This window comes from Eulemur rufifrons, chromosome 29 (assembly GCF_041146395.1).
Source record: "Eulemur rufifrons isolate Redbay chromosome 29, OSU_ERuf_1, whole genome shotgun sequence".
In the NCBI taxonomy this organism is placed as follows: domain Eukaryota; kingdom Metazoa; phylum Chordata; class Mammalia; order Primates; family Lemuridae; genus Eulemur; species Eulemur rufifrons.
Genome location: NC_091011.1, coordinates 81,483,107 through 81,504,409, shown reverse-complemented (window position 1 = coordinate 81,504,409; position 21,303 = coordinate 81,483,107). Strand labels below are relative to the sequence as shown.

Below are 21,303 nucleotides of genomic sequence, written 5' to 3'. Positions count from 1 at the left end.
ATTCAAAGTATAACTGTAACACTTTTAGGTAAGAAAATTTTCCAAGTAGTTCTAACCAGATGCTCAACTCTGCCATAAAAATCTTCAATAAAATACCCATTTACATAAAGCCTTTGAACAATGCATCTCATGGGAATACTGTTAAAATTAACCACCTGGAAAATGCACACTTAGAAAAAAGTGGTATTTTCAAAACTTAAATCAGACCAAGACACTGATAATAAACCTTTTAATAATCTCCTACTTTATTTAGAAAAAAACCCAAACCTCTTCATTTGGACAAGACACTGAATAACCAGACTCTTATCTCTAACCTCATTTCATACCAACTTTGCCCACCCTCAATTTGTACCAGTCTCATCTGTTTCTAGAACACATTAAGTTCTTTTCCTATTTCAAGAACTTTATATTTGCTCTTCTCTCGGTTCTTCAAGTGGTTCTTCCTAATTCTCTACTTCTCATCTTAAATCTGTTTTTTGTTTGGTTTTTTTTTTTTAGATTGAGTCTCAGTCTATCACCCTAGGTAGAGTACAGTAAAGTCATTGTAGTTCACTGCAACCTGGGCTCAAGGGATCCTCCTGCCTCAGCCGCCCAAGTAGCTGGTACTAGAGGCACACGCCACAACGCCCGGCTAATTTTTCTATTTTTAGTAGAGACAGGGTCTCCCTCTTGCTCAGGTTGGTCTCGAACTCCTGAGCTCAAGCGATCCTCTTGTCTTGGCCTCCCAGAGTGCTAGGATTATAGGCATAAGCCACCGTGCCCAGTCCTCATCTTAAATCTTAAAGATTACCTCCTTAGAGATGGTTTCCCAACCTACTCTAACTAAATGGGACTGATGTTACTCATTATTACAGCATCCAATTTATTTTCTTCACAGTACTTAGAACACAACTGCAGGTCTCTCCAGTGAAATGTGAGCTCTGTCAGTGAAGGAATCTTATCACCCAGGTCCACAGCTGAATCCCAAGTACCTAAAGCAACACGTGGCATATAGAAGATAATGAACTATGTGGGGAGGGAGAGGAGAAAAACAAACTCAGATGCCAGTAGGTGATCAACAAATATTAAATTAATAAGTGAACATGTTTGCATTGTGAGAAAAATTCACTATAAATCAAGTCAAAATTGAATAATGCACAGCAAAAATGGTAATTCTGATTTTACAAAAATTGACTATAGAAGTAATCAGGGAATGAATCCACTTGTCTTTTCTACTAATACCTCTGATTCATGGCAATAAAACCATAATAATGAAAAAAATCACCACAATTTAATGTAAAATTTAAAATAAAATATAAAATTGTGTCAAATTTTATACAATAAATAAGTTTTAGAAAGACTAGAAAGAAATACATAAAAATGTCAACAGATAATCTCTGGATGTTTGATACATGTTCTTTTTTGCCTCATTCTGAATTTTTTCAAATTCCCTACAATGAATATATTACTTTTATAATCACAACAAAATTTAATAAAAAGAACAATTACCACACTTCTGTAACGATAGAATAACCACAACTGAAGCATTATAATAATCAATTTTGTAAATTACTACATAATTATAACTCATTTTTAAAATGTTCAAATGATAGTCATTAAAGCCTGCTTATTATATTGAGTTTTTTTTTTTTTACTAGTTCTCTGGCATTATCACTCTTTGCCACTTTTTTCTTTTAAACTTGGAAAGTAATTCCAAATGGTAGAAAGAACTTCTTCTTTGCGTTCAAACTTCTAAATCCTAGCTCTACCACTTTCTAATTGTGTAATGCTGAATATATTAACTTCACTGATGTCAATTTTTCTCATCTTGTAAATGAGAATAATACTATCAATTAAAGATATTCTAGTATATAGGCATATGGTAGGGTCTAAATAAAGAGTAGCTATTATTAACCACCAGAATATTATATTACCTACTAGCTGGACTATAAGCACTTTGAGAGACTTTGATCAGCTTGTTCTGCTGTATGCACTTAGCCAACACTTTGTAGTTTTCAACGCCTATTTATTATATCAATTACTATCTTCACTAACTTTTTCAGGGAGACTTACATTAGGATTGTAAGGCGTGTATTAACTCTTTCCTCCCAGTTATTTTAACGGAAAGTTAGAATAACTCTTAAAAGCCAGAGGAAGTCAAAGATTAAATCATATACCTCTCCACTATCCTATGATAACAGAAAATAAATGAGTAAACAAGACAGACAATTTTACATGGGCCAAGTAATGTTATTAGTTATTTTGGTCCATAGTTCTAAATCATTTGTTTAAGCTGCTGTTAGGTAGGGACCAGGAGGAAGGGGAAACAGGTGTGGAGGCCAGGCGAGGGAGATTCGGTAGAGATACCTTTGCGGCCAATTAGAAGAGGGTAAGAAAACCACAAACCGAAGAGATGGGCCAACCACAGAAACAAACACCTTGGGGCATGCGCACAGAGGAGCTGGCAGAGACCTTAGGTGAACTACCCTCTTGAACATAGTAAAAATCACACCCACCACCGCCATGACAGTTTACAAATGTCCGGTTAAGGGAGGGTCGCCGGTTCCAGGAAATCTCCACTTCTCTTCTCCCCCTCCCAATCAAAATGAATATTCCACCCACCATTTAGCATATACCATAAGATGTAGACATAAAAGCAGAAATGTGTTAAAAACCTAGGATCTTCTCCACTCACAGAGATAGACCTGTTCCCACTCTGGAAGGTATTGTGCTTTAATAAATCTTGCTGTTTATCTTGTTTATTCCTGTTTGGCTTGCTCATTCATTTTGTCGACTCGGGACCAGTAACCATTCTTCAGTAGTGGAACCAAGAACCAGGGACACAACATGAACTTGAACCTGACACTGCTATTTTAGAAATTACCTACTGACATCCTGTTATAGTAGAGGAAGATCCTCCAAACTAAATTTCATCTCAATTTTTGGTTAAATTGATGGTGGGGTTCTTTTTTTGTTTGCTTGCTTTTGTTTTTGAGACAGTGTCTCACTTTCTAGCCTAGGCTAGAGTGCACTGGTGTCATCATAGCTCACTGCAACCTCAAATTCTTGGGCTCAAGCAATCCTCCTGCCTCAGCTTCCTGAGTATCTGAGATTACAGGTGCACACCACCACACCCTGCTAATTGTTCTGTTTTTTTGTAGAGACAGGGTCTTGCTATGTTGCCCAGGCTGGTATCAAATTCCTGGCCTCAAGTGATCCTCCTGCCCTGGCCTCCGAAGTGCTGGGATTACAGATGTGAGCAACCATGCTCCACCTAGTTTTGCATTATTATGATTAGGAAGATATTATCCACTGCAGAGCCAAGAAATTTCCTGTGATAATACTTCCTTTCTTATAAAAATTTTTGCTTTTCCTATTACGTTCCTATCCTTCATCTTTTATAGTAGATGCTATTTACCTATCAACAATTTTTATTTCAAATGCTCAAACATATCTACTGATTCTACTCTTATCTGGAAACCTCATCTTTAGTGAGGAAGAAAGGCCAACTTTCCTATGTCCTCCTGCTCCAATGTGAACTGAATGCTCATTAGGTTTGTTGTGCAGGTGTCATCTGGGATACCCCTTTATTGCTTTTCTGTGTTAGATTCTCTTTTTCCTAGCTCCTATGTTTCCTTTTTTGTTACTCTTACTCCTTTTTATTAGTGTATATGGTGTAGTAATTCCTAAGAAAGCATGCATAAAAGGTCTATCATTTTTAAAATCTTGTGCAGCAGACACTGCTGATTACATGATTTAACAGCCATTTCCAAATCCCTTCCCCCATGCACTACATAAAGACTGGAAAAGCTGAATACTTGTTTTTTAAGACTCTCTTGAAGCCAGGCTTTACAGTTCTAGTCAATGAAATGCAAGTAGAAGCCCACTGGGAGCCTTCTGGGCAAGTTTTGCTTTCTTTCCTTTTTACCTATATAGAATGAAGGCATGATGTTTGACATACGTCAGATAACTTGCCCCCATGAGGCTACAACCTCAGGTTAAACGCAGAACAACAGAAAGATATAAAGAACCCAAAGGCCTTGATGACACTGCTGAATCGCTACATCAGTCCCAGATTGTTTACCCCTGTATTTCTTGTTCTGTGAGAAAAAGAATTCTGTATTTGTTTAAGCCGTTGCTTGTTGGGTTTTCTATTACTTGCAGGCAAACAAGCCCCACTGATAAACCTTGCATATCTGAAAGTAATATTTCTTCCCTTGTTTCATTGTTTTGGCTAGGAATAGAATTTCAGGTTGATGATAATATTCCCTCAAAATTTTTAAGACCCTGTTCCTCCTTATCTTATAGCTTCTAATGTTGCTGAGAATTTCTATATCATTCTAAGTCCTGTTGCTTTGAACGTGACCTTGTTTTGCTCTAGAATCTTTTCTTTATACCTGGTATGTGAAAATGTATAATGCATAATGATGCACCTTCAGGGAGAAAGGGTTTTGTTTGTTTGAAACATTCAATGTAGTGACTTCTGTAGGAGGCCATTTTATAATCTGGAGATCAGTGCTTTTCAATTTGGGGAAATTTTCTGGTATTTGTTTTATAGTCTCATGTCCTCTATTTTCTTTGTTCTCTATTGTTGGGAGAAACTCTTATTAGTTCAATATTGGACTTCCTGGATTCATTTTTTTTTTTAAGATCCTTACTTTCTCCAATTTCCATCTCTATCTCTGTCTACTTTTTAGGAGATTTTCTTTTACTGATTTTACAACTCTTCTACTTTTTTTTATTCTAACAAAATTTATTTCCCAAAAGCTCTTTCTTAGTCTCTGATTTTTCATTGCATTCTATTATTTAAAGCTGTGGTCCCCAACCCCGGGCCTCAGCAAGTACCAGTACCAGTGCCAGTACCATCTGTGGCCTATCAGGAACTGGTCCATGCATCACCACATCTCTGCCTGAGCTCTGCCTCCTTCCCCTCACCCCCACCCTCATGGAAAAACTGGGACTAGCCAACATTTTTTTAGGAACTGGCCGCACAGCAGGAGGTGAGTGGCTGGCGAGGGAGCGAAGCTTCATCTGTATTTACAGCCACTTTCCATGACATCACTGCCTGAGCTCTGCTTCCCCTCTTCCACCACGAAACCAGTCTGTGGTGCCAAAAAGGTCGGGGACTGCTGATTTAAAGGGCACAGTATCTTTTTTCTCTAAGAAAGGCAATCTTGATTATTATTACTTGTGTTCAGTGCATTACTTCAGATTTGTTTTCAGGTTTGTTTTGTTCTTGTCTCTCTCTTTCATTGTAAAGGCCCTAATACAGAAAAATGTTTGACTGTTCATTAAGAGTAAAGAAATAAAAATTAATTAAAAACTGTGTGTATATGGTAGGCAGCACTTAGGGGACTAAGCCGTGAAGCTGCCTCGTCCCCATTGTACTGGGGACGAGGCAGCAAGATCAGCAATTTTATTGGGATGGGGTTGTCTATAATACCAGTATCTGGAGATCTTTTCTCTGGGGCCATACATTTTCTCCAGAGAAGGTGATTCCAATCTTCTGCCTAGAGACATATGCTTGGCATCGCAGGAGCAGGGAATTGGATATAAGTCCCACTATACAGTATACGGGTTTAGTTCCCCTATTTTCTACCCTGTCCTCTCTGCCTCCACAGAGCCTCTATCATTCTGTTTCTCCCAGAGAATAAACCTCTAGCCTCCTGCCCAGTACGAAGAATAAGGGCAGAGTCCTGAGGGTCAAACTACTTCACATGCTGTTTTTCACTACAATGCTACCTGTTGTATTTTTAAGTTTTTCTTCTTAAATATGAACTATTTTAATGGAAAACATCTTTTTTATTGTTTTTGCTTATTTATTTTAGAAAAAGCTTGTATTAATCAATACAACATCCAGGAATAATATCTATGAGACAGGTGTTTTTATCCTTATTTTGCAAAAGAGCCAACAATAAAAAGATCTATTTCATAAATAAGCACTAAAAGGAAAAGCAAGCTGATCTAATTTCTCACCCTACTGCTCAAATTAGCATTTTTAAACCATTAGACCTTAATCAAAGCCACTCTTCTATGTATCGTAACCACAGGCAAAACAACTACTATGAAGGGTAACTACAATTACTGAAACAAGATACTTTTGAGAACGGATGGGGCACTATTAATAACTATGCCAGGGCAATATGCAAACCAGTCACCCTATGACTAGGAGAATAGCTTCTTAGACGCTGAACTTGTAAACTTACAAGGTATTATCAACCACACAAAATTCCCCCCTAGAACAAAGACATACCCTAATATGCTAGTGCCCAATATATAGGTCATTATCATGAAAACAGAAGATGAAAAGGATTAACAAATATAGAATACAACCATTTTTAAGATATCAATTCTTGTAAAGCCTGCCCTCCCACCTTCAGCAAGTACACACACATAAACAATTCCTTTAGAAATTCACATATGGTCTTTCTGCTTGAAGGCAATAGTAATAACACTTCACATATTTTCAAACAGAACTGAATAAGCTGATAGATTTTTCTTCCTTTTACTCAGAATTACTTCAATTAAAGAAATGGAAGAAGGGTGAAAAATGGTTAGAAAGAAAAGAAAATGGGCCATAGTTTTCTACCTAAAGTAGGTTAAGACATGTGAGAAGAAATCACTAAATGCCCTTACCCATCCCAGAGTCTTTCTTGGTGCCATCTGATATTATGTCTACGTGATCAGAGTCCACATCATAACTAAAGAAATCATTCAAATAGGTCTTTGATCGCTGGCCACCAAATACATATAAGCAACGATTTTTCTGAAAAAGAAGAAAAAAAAAGGACAAAGAAGGAGAAAGTTGTCACTTCTGTGAAGAATTCAGAATGAACCTTTAAAATTTAAACCTCTACTGATACAATTTTATTATAGTTCCCATGCAATGGAGTACTATGCTGGAATTAAAAGGAAAGAGGAAGCTCTCTATACACTGCTAAGAGGTGATCTCTAGGATATCCTGTTAAAGAAAAAAGGTGCAGAATAATGTATACAGGTTGCTGCTGCATTTGTGTAGGAAAGGAGAAAAAGGAATATCTGTGTAAGACAGAGAGAGAGAGAGAGAAAGACAGAGATCAGTCACTTCTTTTTTCAAAAACAAAGGAAAGATAAACCCAATAAAAGATAGCTACCTATAGGGGAAGGGAGACAGAGCAGGCAGACAGGGATAAAAACCAGACCTCTCCAAAAGGACCTTATGTTTTGACTTTAGAACCATGTATATCTCTTTATTGCATTAGAAAACAAAATTAACTCAAAATAAAAAAAATCTCTCAAATTTGGGAGGGGGAGGGGAACCAAGTAAAACTATCTGTATATAGAGATATGACCACACAGAGAAGTAGTATTTCTAGTGATTTTAATATGTGCTTTTTGACTACTCATCCCCAGTGGGCTAAATGCTAAATAGAAAAATAATGAGAAAGCAATTTTAAATAGCACTCAGTGACTTTGTTAGCTTTGTTATTGTGAAAACAATTATAGACAAAGCAAGTAATATTGTTCTTATAAAGTGGGATTTTAACCTACTATAAATTTATAACCTGTTATAAATTAAAAGAAATTTAAGAGACATAACAACCAAATTCAAAATATCTTTCCTGAATCCTAACTTAAACAAACCAACTATGAAATGGTATTTTTTAGCATATTAAAAAAAATAAATACAGACTGAGTATTAAATTATATTAAGAAATTGCTTTTGTTTTGGTTGGCTATGATAATGGTATTAAAATTATGTTTTTAAGAAGTCCTTACATCTGTTAGAGCTCTACATTATAGTATTTACAGGTATAATGATGCAATATCCAGAATCTGCTTTAAAATACTCAAGCACAATAAAATTTAACAGTGAACTTAAAAAAGAAACATCAAGGAATGAAATTATAGTGGGCTAGATGTGTGAAAAATGAACAGCAAATCATTGATAACTTTTGAAACTGACAAATGAGTACACATAAATTTATTATTAATTATATTCTTCTATTTTGTAGAGAGAAAAACATGTTTAAAATACATGTTAAAGAACATGTTCAAAATATTCCATAATATTGTTTAAAAGTTGTATTCACAGAAAGAAGACCAAGATTTCATTAAAACATCTGAAAAGGTCAAAGAAAAGTCTGTATGTTGGTTTTGCAATTGTTGATAAATTTTAATTCTAATTCTATAAAATCAATTCTTAATTCTTGTTAATAGAAAATAGCAGAGGGGGAAATACAAAGAGATAAAGAAACTGTTCTATTAATAAAATTGCTAAGAGAAGTCAGCAAGTGGAAAGGCATAAGAAAGGGACATAGCTATAATACCTAGATAAGTAGTAAAATTAGTTATAAGATTGTCTAGATTGGTATTCAGGTAATACCTATTTAGGAATTACTAGGTTGATATGAAGAGTCTCATAATTACCAAATAGTTCATTGTTAAAGGAAATTTTATTTTTCTCTGTCATTGCTACACTAACCATTTATTTCTAAGAAAAAGTTTTGATTTCTTCCTGAACCATAAGATTTCACCACTTCTTTTCCTATAGAGATATACATGACAAAATAACATAATGCAATGTATAGAATATTCTTACTGAGTGGAATAGCATGCAGTGTCCTATCCGAGACTGGATGTCCTCAGGCCCAGCGTTACAGGAGTCCTCTCGAAGAAGTTTCCAGGTTTGACATTGACAGTTGAAAGCAAACAACCCACTGAATTGTGGTTCACTGGCTCTGCTGTCATCTACGCTGCCATTACATGTCAAAATTCTACCACCAAAGGTGTAGATCATATGTTTTTCTGAGTCCATACACATCTATCAGAACAAGGCAACAGATTGAATAGTTTTAGTTTGTTCCTGTTATATGTATTAAAATGAAACCAACATGTTCAGTTTTATAATTTCAAGAAAAACCCAGAACTTTCTCCTTAATGACACTTAAATCCCACCCCTGACTCTCATATGCACACACTGCAATACTGTTCACTGCCCGGCAGAGATTCAGGATGGATTTCTAAACACCTTTTCAGGTTTCCATTCCCAATGAGAGTAAAACATGTTGGGTTAAAGAGCTTTCTGCTTTCTTGAAACTGCATAATTTTTACTGAAATCAACCAATGATAACATGAAATGCTGATTTACACTTAAGAGTGAATACTGATCATACTCTATATGTGAACAGTCATCATAACTTTCTTTTAATCCTCCTTATAAAAAATCCCTTCTATTTTAGGGAAGCATCCTATTAATACTGCTACCATTTAATAAGAAAGCAGATATGCAAATAAGATTGATGCAGCTAACTAAATTCATCTCTTTGCATTTATTTTTACAAAATTTTTCAAATCACAATGTTACAAAATAGTAAAACACACAAACAAAGAGACATTTGGAACAGTCTCCAGATTTACGGTGTAAAGAATTTTTCATCCTTTTAACACAACACTATAAATTTAATTTTCTTTGAACCAAGCTATGCAATTCATGTTCAAATGCCAAGCTTGCTTCTTATATTTTTCTCAACTGAGATTACAGCTTTTCATAAAAATATGCAAGAAAGGAGCCATTTGTCACAAGATAATAAGAATCAAATTCTGTTTCAAAGAATATATAAATACAAGTTGGAAATTAGATGTTGAACACAAGTGGCATTTATATTTAAAGACTAAATTGTATATACAAAACACCTATTTTTTGCTAAAACTAGCCACCATATATGTTCAATTCTCTCCTACCAAATTACTTCTGCTATTTATCTATTTTTATACTTCTAAATAAAAAACTGCTTTACTAATTCTAAAGGTTACTTTAAAAATTGTTATTATTAAAAAGAAAAAATTCTAACATCTCCTAATCTTTACCTACCACTAAAAAGATCCACCTTATTTGCCATTTCCCAGGTTTCTCACAGACTTCCATAAATTAAGATGAAAATCTATTCCCCAAGAATGAAGTTTGGGGAATTGGTTGAAGAATTAAGATGTCAAAGTTTCGTGTCCCTGGCACTCCACAGAAAGTGTTCCTACAAACATCTTTATCTTGGTAGTTCTTCCGAGTATAGCAGTCCAAACCCATTCAAGAAAGGAGTAACATACTGTGTTAGCATGGTAATTCTTTCACATATCTTAACAAACAGGACACAAAACAGAGATGATTTTATTTCTTTGGCTACCTATCCCTAAGCTTGGTTTTTCCCTAGATAAGATATGTAGTTTTGATGAGGGTTAATTATCTAACAATACATTTAAATCACTCTAGGATATTAATGTTATTTATCAGTTTATGGTTTCCTTTTAATTTTTGGTCTCTACTTGTTTGAATTGTTATGTATTGTGATTTTTAATCTCTGAAAAATGTTTCTGAAAAGCTATTGCTTATTAAACTCTGCGTAATAATGTCTTTTCTATCAAAGACTTCGAGAAATTTTTAAAGCCAAAAGGTGGAAGACTATTCATCTACTCTGTTAGTTTATTTAATTTCTAATATCAAATAAATAGTAGATAACACCTACTTTCCAGGAAAAAAAAAATTTTAACGTGAAAGTGCCTTTATCTTACCCTACTGCAGGAACATAAGCTTGGCAAGTGTTCAAAATAAATTTCTCCTCACAAACTTTGAAGATATTTCTATAAAGCCTTCTAAGTAGCCGTGCTGCACAACTACCATCCTCTAACCTCCAAAAATGCCTCATGCCAATCTGATTCTTGCTTACCTACTAGGGTAATCAGTTTTCTCTCTGTGGTAGCATTTAGGATTTTTTTCTTTTTTTTTTTTTTGAGACAGAGTATCACTCTGTTGCCTGGGCTAGAGTGCCGTGGCGTCAGCCTAGCTCACAGCAACCTCAAACTCCTGGGCTCAAGAGATCCTCCTGCCTCAGCCTCCCGAGTAGCTGGGACTACAGGCATGTGCCACCATGCCCGGCTAATTTTTTCTATACATATTTTTAGCTGTCCATATAATTTCTTTCTATTTTTAGTAGAGACGGGGTCTCGCTCTTGCTCAGGCTGGTCTTGAACTCCTGAGCTCAAGCAATCCTCCCACCTCGGCCTCCCAGAGTGCTAGGATTACAGGCGTGAGCCACCGCGCCTGGCTAGGATTTTTTTCTTAATCCTTGCTTCTGAAAATTCATCAAGCAAGTATCTAGGTAGGGAGGAGTTTTTGTCTTTCATCCTGATCTGTACCTGGCGATTCCTTTCAATCTGAAAACTGCGTCTTTCTTCAGCTCAGGGAATTTTCTTCATTTTTACCTTGAGTATTTTTTTGCTTCCATTCTCTCTTTCTAGAACTCCTATTATGTAGATATTGAAACTTCAGGACCTTTTTTTCTGTTTAACTTTTCTCTCATAATTTCAGCTAATTTACTAATTTAGAGGTTGAGTGTGTCCATTCTGCTTTTTAATCACTTTACTAAGAATTTTATTTCACCATCAAAAATTCATTTTTCTAAATATTTCTTTTTCATGGATGCCAATATCCTCTAGAACTTCTGTAAATATATCACTTTAACTTAAAGTTTTCTTCAGTTTACTCTTCTAGTTTTTCTTTAATTCTTAATTTACTGAGTTCAGTACCCCTCTCTCATGGTATTAATTATTTCCAAATCTTTGAATTTTTCCTTTTTTTTGGTCTAGTCCTCTTTGTATCTGAAAATCCCTATTCGTCTGTCTACTGCATATACGGTAGCCCGTTTCAAGGGACTGGGTTGAGAGAAGCAAGACAGGTGCTGTGAAGGGTTATTACACAGCAGCTTCCCTGTGCTCCTTGGCAGGTATTTCTCCACCTTACCAGCCCCAATATCCACACTCAACATTTTACCTGTGGACAATTATCACTGCTAAGTGTTACTCAGTCAAACTGGAACATGCTCTGCTATTCAGTCACTACATGATCATTTAGTGTTTGTCCCAGCTATATTAACTTTGAGATTCAAGTTGTTTCCCAGCCTTTGCTTATAGGTCTTATAGGCTCTGACTTCTTCTGGTTGGATCTGATCCTATTTGTGTTCTACTTTACGAAAATTCCCATAAATTTTTGAGGTTCCCAATGGCATTTTTTTCCCCGACACTATTACTGATGTATTCTTTCATAGGATGGGGGTCTGGAGGCCAGTAAAAGTATATATTCAGCCTGCTAATGATCCAACCTGATCCAGGGAGAAAGTCAATGAGCTGAGATCTTTAATTCTTCAACTGAAGTTTTTCCTGCTACTTCTTGGTTAGCTCACTTTCCACTTTCTAGTAATTTCCTTCAAAAGTGTCTACACTTGAAGGTAAGTTTGGCTAGACATAAAATCTTTGGTTCACGTTGTCTTTTTTTGAGTATCTTCTAGATGTAGTTCTATTGTTTCTTCGCACTGAAAGTAGATGTATCGAAATCTGATACCAGTCTCATTTTAGTTCTTTTATAGGTAACTTGATAATTTTGTCTAGTCGCTAAAAAAGATCTCTTTATCTTCTAAATTCAATGTCACTAATGATATATGTCTTAGAGTTGAATGTCTGGGTTAATTTTCCCTGAATATAGTGTGCCCATTCAATATATGGAGTAAAATCATCTTTCTTAAGTAAAGTTTTCTTGAATTTTATTTATAAGTATTTGTCCTCTTCTATTATTTTGGTTTTCTTCTTTAAAATCTCCAATTATGTGTACATTGGTTTTCCTTTGCCTATCTTCTCTATAATTTTCTGGTTAATCCTTTTTATCTCTTTCTGTTTTATCTTATTCCTGTGCTGTATGATCATTACCTATTCTTCTTTATGCTGCTTATAGATTAGTCTTCATTTCTGAAAGTGGTTGTATGTTTTTCTTTAATTTCTTTCCTGAGTTTTACCAGGTCCAGTTTCACCTGATCCTACTAATTGGCTATCTCATTTGCATTTTTGAATTTATGTTTTATAGTTTTCCTCAGAGTTTTAAGCTTCAAGTCATTTAATTCAAGTTAAAATACTGGGATATAATTTTCAACTGCTTTTGCGTAAAGGCAATTCTTGCTATTTTTCTTTTTCTTTAGAAAACGAGTACTTCTCTACAGATTTGGTGTTTACTGCTTTTTAGTTTTTCATATTTAAGTAAGTTGAACTTCCCTGGACCAGAAAACTTTACAGAGTTCCTATGGAACGGGGATGTTCTTGCCCAAGGTCTATTGCTACTGAATTGAATGGCTTCTTCAAAATATGATGCTTCTGTGAAGTCATGTCTTCTGTAATTCTCTGAATCTCATCTGGTTTATCTCAAGTTTTGAGCTCCCCCAGTTTCTTACTGGCCATTGCAAAAGGAGCCATTGCTCTTGCCTGTCACAGTGTTTCCTTCACTTTTAGAAAACTGTGCTTTTTGATATCTATCACCTCTGGGCTTTTCTGGGCATTTTCCACCTGTTTATTCACTGACTCCCCAAGTAGCTGCCCTGGGTAATCTCTGCCTCATTCCTGACACTTCCCACTACGATGTACCTCTAGGCTTCCTCTGTATTCCCAACTCTCCCCACTACACTGTTGTGGGCCTTAGCACAAGTTCTGGATATTTCTGTTGTTTTTGGCTAAACTTACAAAAAATTGGGAGTTGTGGGTTTTCTCTGTCTCCTGATTTTGCTGAATATGTGGCTTGTGTGTGTGTGTTTTTTTGTTGATTCTCATTGTTCCTAAAAATCACACAAAGCAACAACATGGAAAGCTTGAAAACTAAGCTGCCACTATGTGCTTAAGAAATCCAAAGTCTTTGAATTTTAATTTTTTAATACGTTAAAATCCAAAATGGCAAAATAACTTTTAAACATGTCTTTGTGTCTCTAGCTTTCTCATAATCTTCTCAAATCTGAACATTATGTGTTAAATCCTGAAGTGTCATGAACATCACAAGTGAATTTTGGACTGTCAGGAACGTAAGTGTTAAGTTCTAACCTACAGCTTTATTTGCATGAAATAGAATAGAAAATGATGTTACTTGCACAATGTCACAGAGCTAGTAATGTTAGCTGAATTAGGGCTGAAATCCTCATTCCTTCACCCCAGTGTTCTGCTGTACCATCTAATCAATTGAAAACCAAGCATTATTTAACAGCACTCAGCTTCCAAGGAACATCCTATTGTATCGAAGTCATGGATGCCACATGTAAGAATTCTCTACGTGCTGTAGTCAGACTACTCCTAAGCTATTCTTTTTTCACTTTGTAAAGGAAAAAAAAAAAAAAGACAACATCTTTTGTAAAAGAACTACGTAACCATTTGGGAACAAGAGAATAAATTGTTCCCTAACAATGTTATCTGCTGATGTTTTTAAAAGATCAGAACCAGCGTAACTTTTCTTGAAGTTCTTATTTTCCACATGAACACCACTAAGGACGTTAGCAGAGATGTGCAAAGCTTTGCAGAGTGCAGTTATATAGAGCCAACAGAGGTTCCAAATTCAACTTGGGGAGTTCTTTGAAGACTAATGCTTTTGATTTTCCACCTACTACGTTCTTCTGCAGTCCCCAATCCCGGGGCCACAGACCATCACCAGTCTGTTCCGCGGCCTGTTAGGAACCAGGCCATACAGCAGGAGGTAAGCGGCAGGAGAGGGAGTGAAGCTTCATCTGTATTTACAGCTACTCCCCATCGCTTGCATCACTGCCTGAGCTCTGCTTCCTGTCAGATCAGCGGTGCATTAGATTCTGCATTATGGTGAGTTGTATAATTATTTCATTATATATTACAATGTACTAATAATAGAAATAAAGTGTACAATAAATGTAATGTGCTTGAATCATCCTGAAACCATCCTCCTCCTCTTCTTCCCCTCGTGGAAAAACTGTCTTCCATGAAACTGGTCCCTGGTGCCAAAAAGGTTGGAGAATGCTGAACTTGATAAGTATAACTCACTCCTCTTTTCCTTACTATTCTCCTCTACATGTTAATATAACAATTATACGTTAATATAAAATGGCGAAAGGATACTTTCAAAGCAAAGAATTAACAAAAATCTGTAAAGACACAAATTTGGGTTTTAACTCCTAGCTAGTATTTTACGCCTAAGCTAGACTCTCATAATTCTAGCACCACCTCCCATTGGGGTGGGAAACCTACGGCCTCAAGGCCACATGTGGTCCTCCAGATCTCCAAGTGTGGCCTCTCAACCAAATCCAAACTTCACAGAACAAATCCCTTTACTAAAAGGATTTGTTCTGTAAAATTTGGATTCAGTCAAAAAGCCACACTCAAGGATCCAGAAGGCCACATGTGGCCCCAAGGCTGCAGGTTCCCCACCACTGTGTGAGAAAGTCTTTTCCCCTTCATACTCCAAAAAAACTTGACACAAGTTGAGCCAAGTAAAACTGCCTATAGAATTCAAAGTGGTTACTGTTTTGTTTGACTTACATTGAATTGTTATGGAATAAGTGTTCAAAGACAGATAACAATAATAAAGATAATAGGGATGACAAGAGCTACATGTATGTTAATATTAAATGGCTTACAATATTGCTATGCTAGTCTTGTCTATAACACTATTATATAATGTCTATTGGTACTGAGTCTAAATTTAATCTAGCATATATCAAATTCCTTCCTAGGTTTATAACAAATTTGTCATTAGAAAGTAAACTAAACATATTTCACACTAATTAGAAGAAAAGTTCTAGATTTCAACTTCTCAAACTCATTATAAAGTGATTTTAAATGTCTTCCAGAAATGTAGAATTAAAAATATTAAAAGGACAAGTTGTTACTCTTATGATTTATGAATATTTACCATACTATACTAAAATTTTTATAAATTAACAATTATGTTCTGATATCTTCATATTTTACCCTGAAACAGAAGAAAAAAAATTTAAAGAATAAGTTTATATCTACCAAAACCATAACTATTTTTACTATCTGTCATAGGTATTTATAGTAGAAATAACTATTAATATTAAACAACTCAGCATAACATCTAAAATAAACTCGAAGAGCAAGAATTACTGAATACTAATTAATTCCAGCATATATTTAACTATGCATCAAACCTGATGATCAAACACCAATTTCGGCCCTCCATCAGCAGCAGTATCCTCACTTAGTAACATCCATGTGTTTGTGTCAATGTCGTAGCGATAGAAATCACTTTTCAGAGATTTACTGTTCCTCACAGAGGAATCCAAATAACGCCCCAACGTGTAGATTTGCCTCCGCTGAATGTCAATGCACATTTTATGACATGATCTGGCACTAGGACCATTCTGTAGAGAGGGAAATAAAAAAGATGGAATAAAAAACCAAAATAAATTAAATGCCCTTTTTTGTTACTTTTCATTAAAAGGTTTTTAAGAAATGCAAGTCAATTAATCTGCGTCCAACACTAAGCTTAAATCTCAAAATGGAAAGCAAAAGCAGCCATAAGCAGTAGGAGACACAAATCTTATCTGACAAATGCTTAAAATTTAGCAGGAAAGATGAGATGAACTATTCTGCACCTTATGGCACTCTGTTTATAACATCTACATGGCTTCTATCGTATAGTGCACTGCATCTCAGTCATTTGTGCACAGACTTCAATTCCCTATTACATATCAATCTACTTTAAGACATGTTTGGCCCTGAAAAACATTTTTGTATTTCTCATTAGAATCTAGCACAGAAGAGGTACTGCAAGAATATTAGCATCAGTGAATTTCAAAATTGGAAGAAACATTAATAAAATCTCTAGTTTAATTCTATCCTTTTGAAGATAAGAAAATGTAAGTCCAGAGCGGAAAAGTATCAAGCTAGTGAAAGAAGCAGAATGAGAAATCCAGTCTTTGACTTCATCTATCCTTTACATCATAAAATTGACTCTCCTGATTGAATAAATAGCACAGCTACATCAAATAATTAGGGAACAATATTACGCACAGTATATTATCAATAAAGTTAATAAGTTGAGATTACTTATATCACAGGATTGAATAAAAAGTAAAAAAAAAAAATATTGTAGCATAGCCAAAGAGTTCACAGTGGGGAAAAATAACTTCAATTGGGCAGGGTTTGATTAGTTGAAAGGGGGAAAGGAAAGGGAACTAATGTTTGCTAAAAATCTCCTAAGTTCCACCTTCTGTGAATGTGTGTATGTCTCATCTAATCTTTACAACCACCTTATAAGGAAACATTATGACCACTTCACTGAGCTTAAGATATTTATCCACAGTCACAAAATGAGGAAGATGGCAAATCTACGTCCAAGTGTAACCACAGCCAAAAACTGTGCTCTTTTCACTACTATTTCAGATTATTTTTTCCAGAAGAGAAACAAGACAAAAATATACTTGTTAATATAGTGTATGTGGTTATGACTGAGATGCAGAGTTCCTGCTGCAGAAATAATAGAACTGAAGTTTAGTGGAAACAGGAAGCCTGGTGAATGACTGACAGAGGATTGAATGTGATCTTGTAGGCAATAAAAAAACTACTATAGATTTCTAAACCAAGATATAACATAAAGAAGCAGGGTTATAAGAAGAGTAATCTAGCAGTATTGATTAGATTAAATGAAGGAATATGAGGCAGGAAGAACAGTTTGACAATGAGTGTTATGAATCCAGATATTAAGTTGACTTGAATGTAAACCTTAGGATTCATACTTACTATTATTTTTAAACTTATTTTTAAAAAATTTTGCCAAGGAAAATATTCAGCAGATAAAGTGAAAATTTCACTTAAGAAAGGATTTCCTCCATAATTAAATAATCTCAAAAACAAAGATGGAACAACATATAATAAATCTAAGCCATAATTCCTAAAGTGTAAGATTTGAAATTTTTTTTAATTTGAAATTTTAACAGAATAGAACATCTTACTTTATTTAAATTAACGCATGTACTATTAAAACAATGAGCAGATTAAACCCTAAGCACGAAGGAAAAAAAGGAAATAAAGAAAATAGAAATAAATAGACAACATTTAAAAATATAGAAAATTAACAAAGTTGGTTCTTTGAAAGACTGACAGAATTATAACTAACAAGACTAATTTTTTTTATAGCGGGAGAGAAAATACAAATTGCTAATACCAGAAATGAAAGCAGGATTATCACTACAAAATCTCTAGAAATTAAAAAGAAAATAAGAGACTACTATGAAAAACATAGGTAAAATTTGACAATGAGGACAAAACAGACATATTCCCTGAAAAAATATAACTTTCCAAGATGACATGAGATAAAAGAGGAAAATCTGAAGTCATTATATGTATTGAAAAATTTAATTCATAATTTATAATCTTTCCATAAAGAGAACTCCAGGCCCAGATATCTACACTGGAAAATTTCATCAAGCACTTAAGAAAAAGACAGCATTAATTTTAGACAAAATGTTTCAGAAAATAGAGGAGGAAGAATAACTCTACTTTTTATCTATATTCTCTTGTACTCATAACTTATTTTATGAGGACAACATAACACTGAAACCCAATAACAACACTACAAAGGACAAGGAGGAAGAGCAGCAGGAGGAAAAGGAAGATAAGAGAGAGAAGGGAGAAAGAAAGAGGCAGGAGGTAGAGAAATAATTTACAGGTGGCTAGTACCCTTTATGAGCACAGACATAAAACTAATCTTTAATAAAATATTACCAAATATCAGTAGCAATACATGAAAAGAATATTTTATAACTAAAAGGGGTTTATCTCAGGAATGCAAAGTTGATTTTACATCCGAAAATTAATCAGGATAACTTGCCACATTAACAGAATAAAAAAGAAAAAACATGATTATATCAATACATATAAAGGAAAAACATTTGATAAGATTCAGCACATATTCATGAGAAAAACTCACAGCAATAGAGGAACAGAAAGAACTGCTTCTACCTGATAAAGGTGTAAGAAAATCTGAAATCTAATTTTTCTTAATGGTGACATATTGAGTGCTCTCCTGCTTAGATCTGAAACAAAACAAGAATGTCTTTTCTTACCACTTCTACTTAACATTGCTCTGGAAGTCCAGGTCAGTGCAATAAGAAAAGCAATAAAAAATAAAAAACCAAAAAGTTATGATGGAAAAAAGAATAAAAGAAGTAAAATGACTGCCTACGACATTTTAAAAAATAAAAAAAGAAGCTAACAGGAATAATAAGTGGACTTAGTGAAGTGACACAATACAAAGGCAATACCTAAAAACCAACTGTACTTCTCTACATTACCAGCCAACAAATGGACAATAAAATTTTTTAAATTTCATTTATAATACCACAAAAAAACCCACTGAGATCAATTTAATTAAAATACCCAAGACCTCTAACCTGAAAACTCCAAGAGTGCTGAGAGATAATGACTAAAATAAATGGAGATTAAACTTTGTTCATGGATTAGAAGACTAAATATCATCAAAATAACAATTCTCTCCAAATAGATTTATAGAATCATCACAGTACCCATCATAATCCCAACAGTTTTAGAAACTGACAAGATAATCCAAAAATTTATATAAAAATGTGGAGACCTAGAAAAGCCAAAAAAATTTTGAAAAAGAACAAGACAGTCTTACATTATCTGACCTCATGAATTACTATAAATTAGCTACAGTAATTAAAGGAGTGTCATACTGGTATAAGAAGAGACCAAAATAGAATGAAACAGAATTTAGAGTCCTAAAGGAGACATATACTTATATGATTAACTGATTTTTGGCCAAAGCAAATCAATGGGGAAAGAAGAGGGGAGCAACCGACAGTCTCATACATTGCTGGCAGAAGTATAAAATGGTACAATCACTTTGGGGGAAAAGTTTAGCAGTCTCATTAAAGGATGATAAAAGGGTGAAAGTTTTATGAGTAACTGGATATTTTCATAATCTTAAAATGTCTCCCACAAATTACTTATTAATTATAAAGTGGAGAAATCTAGAAGGTACCTCCTTAATCAAGTGATGAAAGCTAATGTACGAAAAACTGACATAATGTGTCTCCTGATATGATATACTGAGGAGGAGCTGATGTCATCCAGGGATTATTCCTGCTAAAAATGTATAACCTAAATCCAACTCTAAGGAAACATCAGACAAACCCCCAATTGAGGGATTTTCTACAAAATAACTGCCCTGTACTCTTCACAAATATCAAAGTCAAGAAAGAAGAATGATTAGGTAACTATTCCAGACTAAAGACAACTAAAGAAGCATGATACCAAAATGCAATCCATGGTTACAGAATAAATCCTGGGTCAGGGATGGGGAGCTGGAGGGTGACAATGGGATGCCTGTAAAGGACATTATTGAGCAGTATTGCGATGATTGTCTATATCTGAATAGGGACTATGGGTTAGATTAAAGCAGCAGTTCTCAGGATAGTCTGGGGTTGCCAAGGCACTTCGGGGAGTCCATAGGTCAAAGTTATTTTTACAATACTAAGATAAAAATTTGTCTTTTTATTCTCGTTCTCTTATGAGTGTATGTGAAATTTTCTAAAGGCTACATGATTTCTGATACAACAACTAAATGCACAAGCAGATATGAAATCCAGATGCCTTCTATTAAGCCAGACATTAAAGAGATTTAGAAAGCGATAAAACAGTACCACTTGATATATGATAGTTGCTTCAAGAAAAAGCACCTATGCAATTGTTTCAGTTGTGAGCTGGTGTAGTTGCTTTTTCCATGGAACATTATATTTACTTGAAAGAACAACTAATGATCAAAGAGTGCTTATTCAGACATTATGGCAGATGTTTTCTCAAAAACGAGTGAAGAAATCAGCATATCACTTCGAAGGAAAACTGACAGAATTTATTGTCCATGACATAATGCCTGTTTTAAAGCAAAAATTAGAATTTTTGAAAACTTTGGTCTGCCACAATGATCTCAACACCTTTTCAATACTTAAGAAACTTTTCTAATGAAACCAATAGTGTTGGTTTTTGGATACTGTATAATAAAATATGCCAAATATAATAAAAATATTTGGAAGATGTGCATAACTTAGGGAACCAGTATTTTTCAAGTGACCAAAACATGGGTAAAAAAAAAAATCATGCGTAGGTAAAAGACACATTCAAAAAGCAAGACTGACCAATGGATTTTAACGTAACAATACAAAAAGCTGATATGATTTCAGAGTCTATACTGCAACTACCTTTAAGAAACAACCACTTGTCAATTAGGGTTTGGAATCAAAAAAGAACATATACAATCATCTTAAAAGGTGATTAAAATATTACTCTCTTTCCAAAAACACAACTATATGAGGTCCAATTTTCTTCATATATTTGACACAAAATATGTCACAAGACAGTAAATGCAGAAGCAGATATGAGAATCTAGTTGTCTTCCACTGAGCTAGACATTAAGAGATCATGAAAATACAAAACAATGTCACTCTTCTCACTAAAATTTTTAGAAGTTATTTTTAATAA

The 21,303-nt window shown here is 34.6% G+C and overlaps 1 protein-coding gene across 2 annotated transcripts in view; it reads right to left on the bottom strand.

Annotated features, from left to right (window-relative positions):
• Positions 1-21,303, bottom strand: part of MKLN1 (muskelin 1) — a 272,020-nt gene that overhangs the window by 25,858 nt on the left and 224,859 nt on the right. For both annotated transcript variants that reach the window (XM_069462688.1, XM_069462687.1), the window contains 3 exons: positions 15,951-16,163; positions 8,561-8,782; positions 6,616-6,745 (listed from right to left, as the gene is read on the bottom strand). In XM_069462688.1, the coding sequence (XP_069318789.1) occupies positions 6,616-6,745; positions 8,561-8,782; positions 15,951-16,163 (565 nt within the window). The remainder of the gene's footprint in view (positions 1-6,615; positions 6,746-8,560; positions 8,783-15,950; positions 16,164-21,303) is intronic.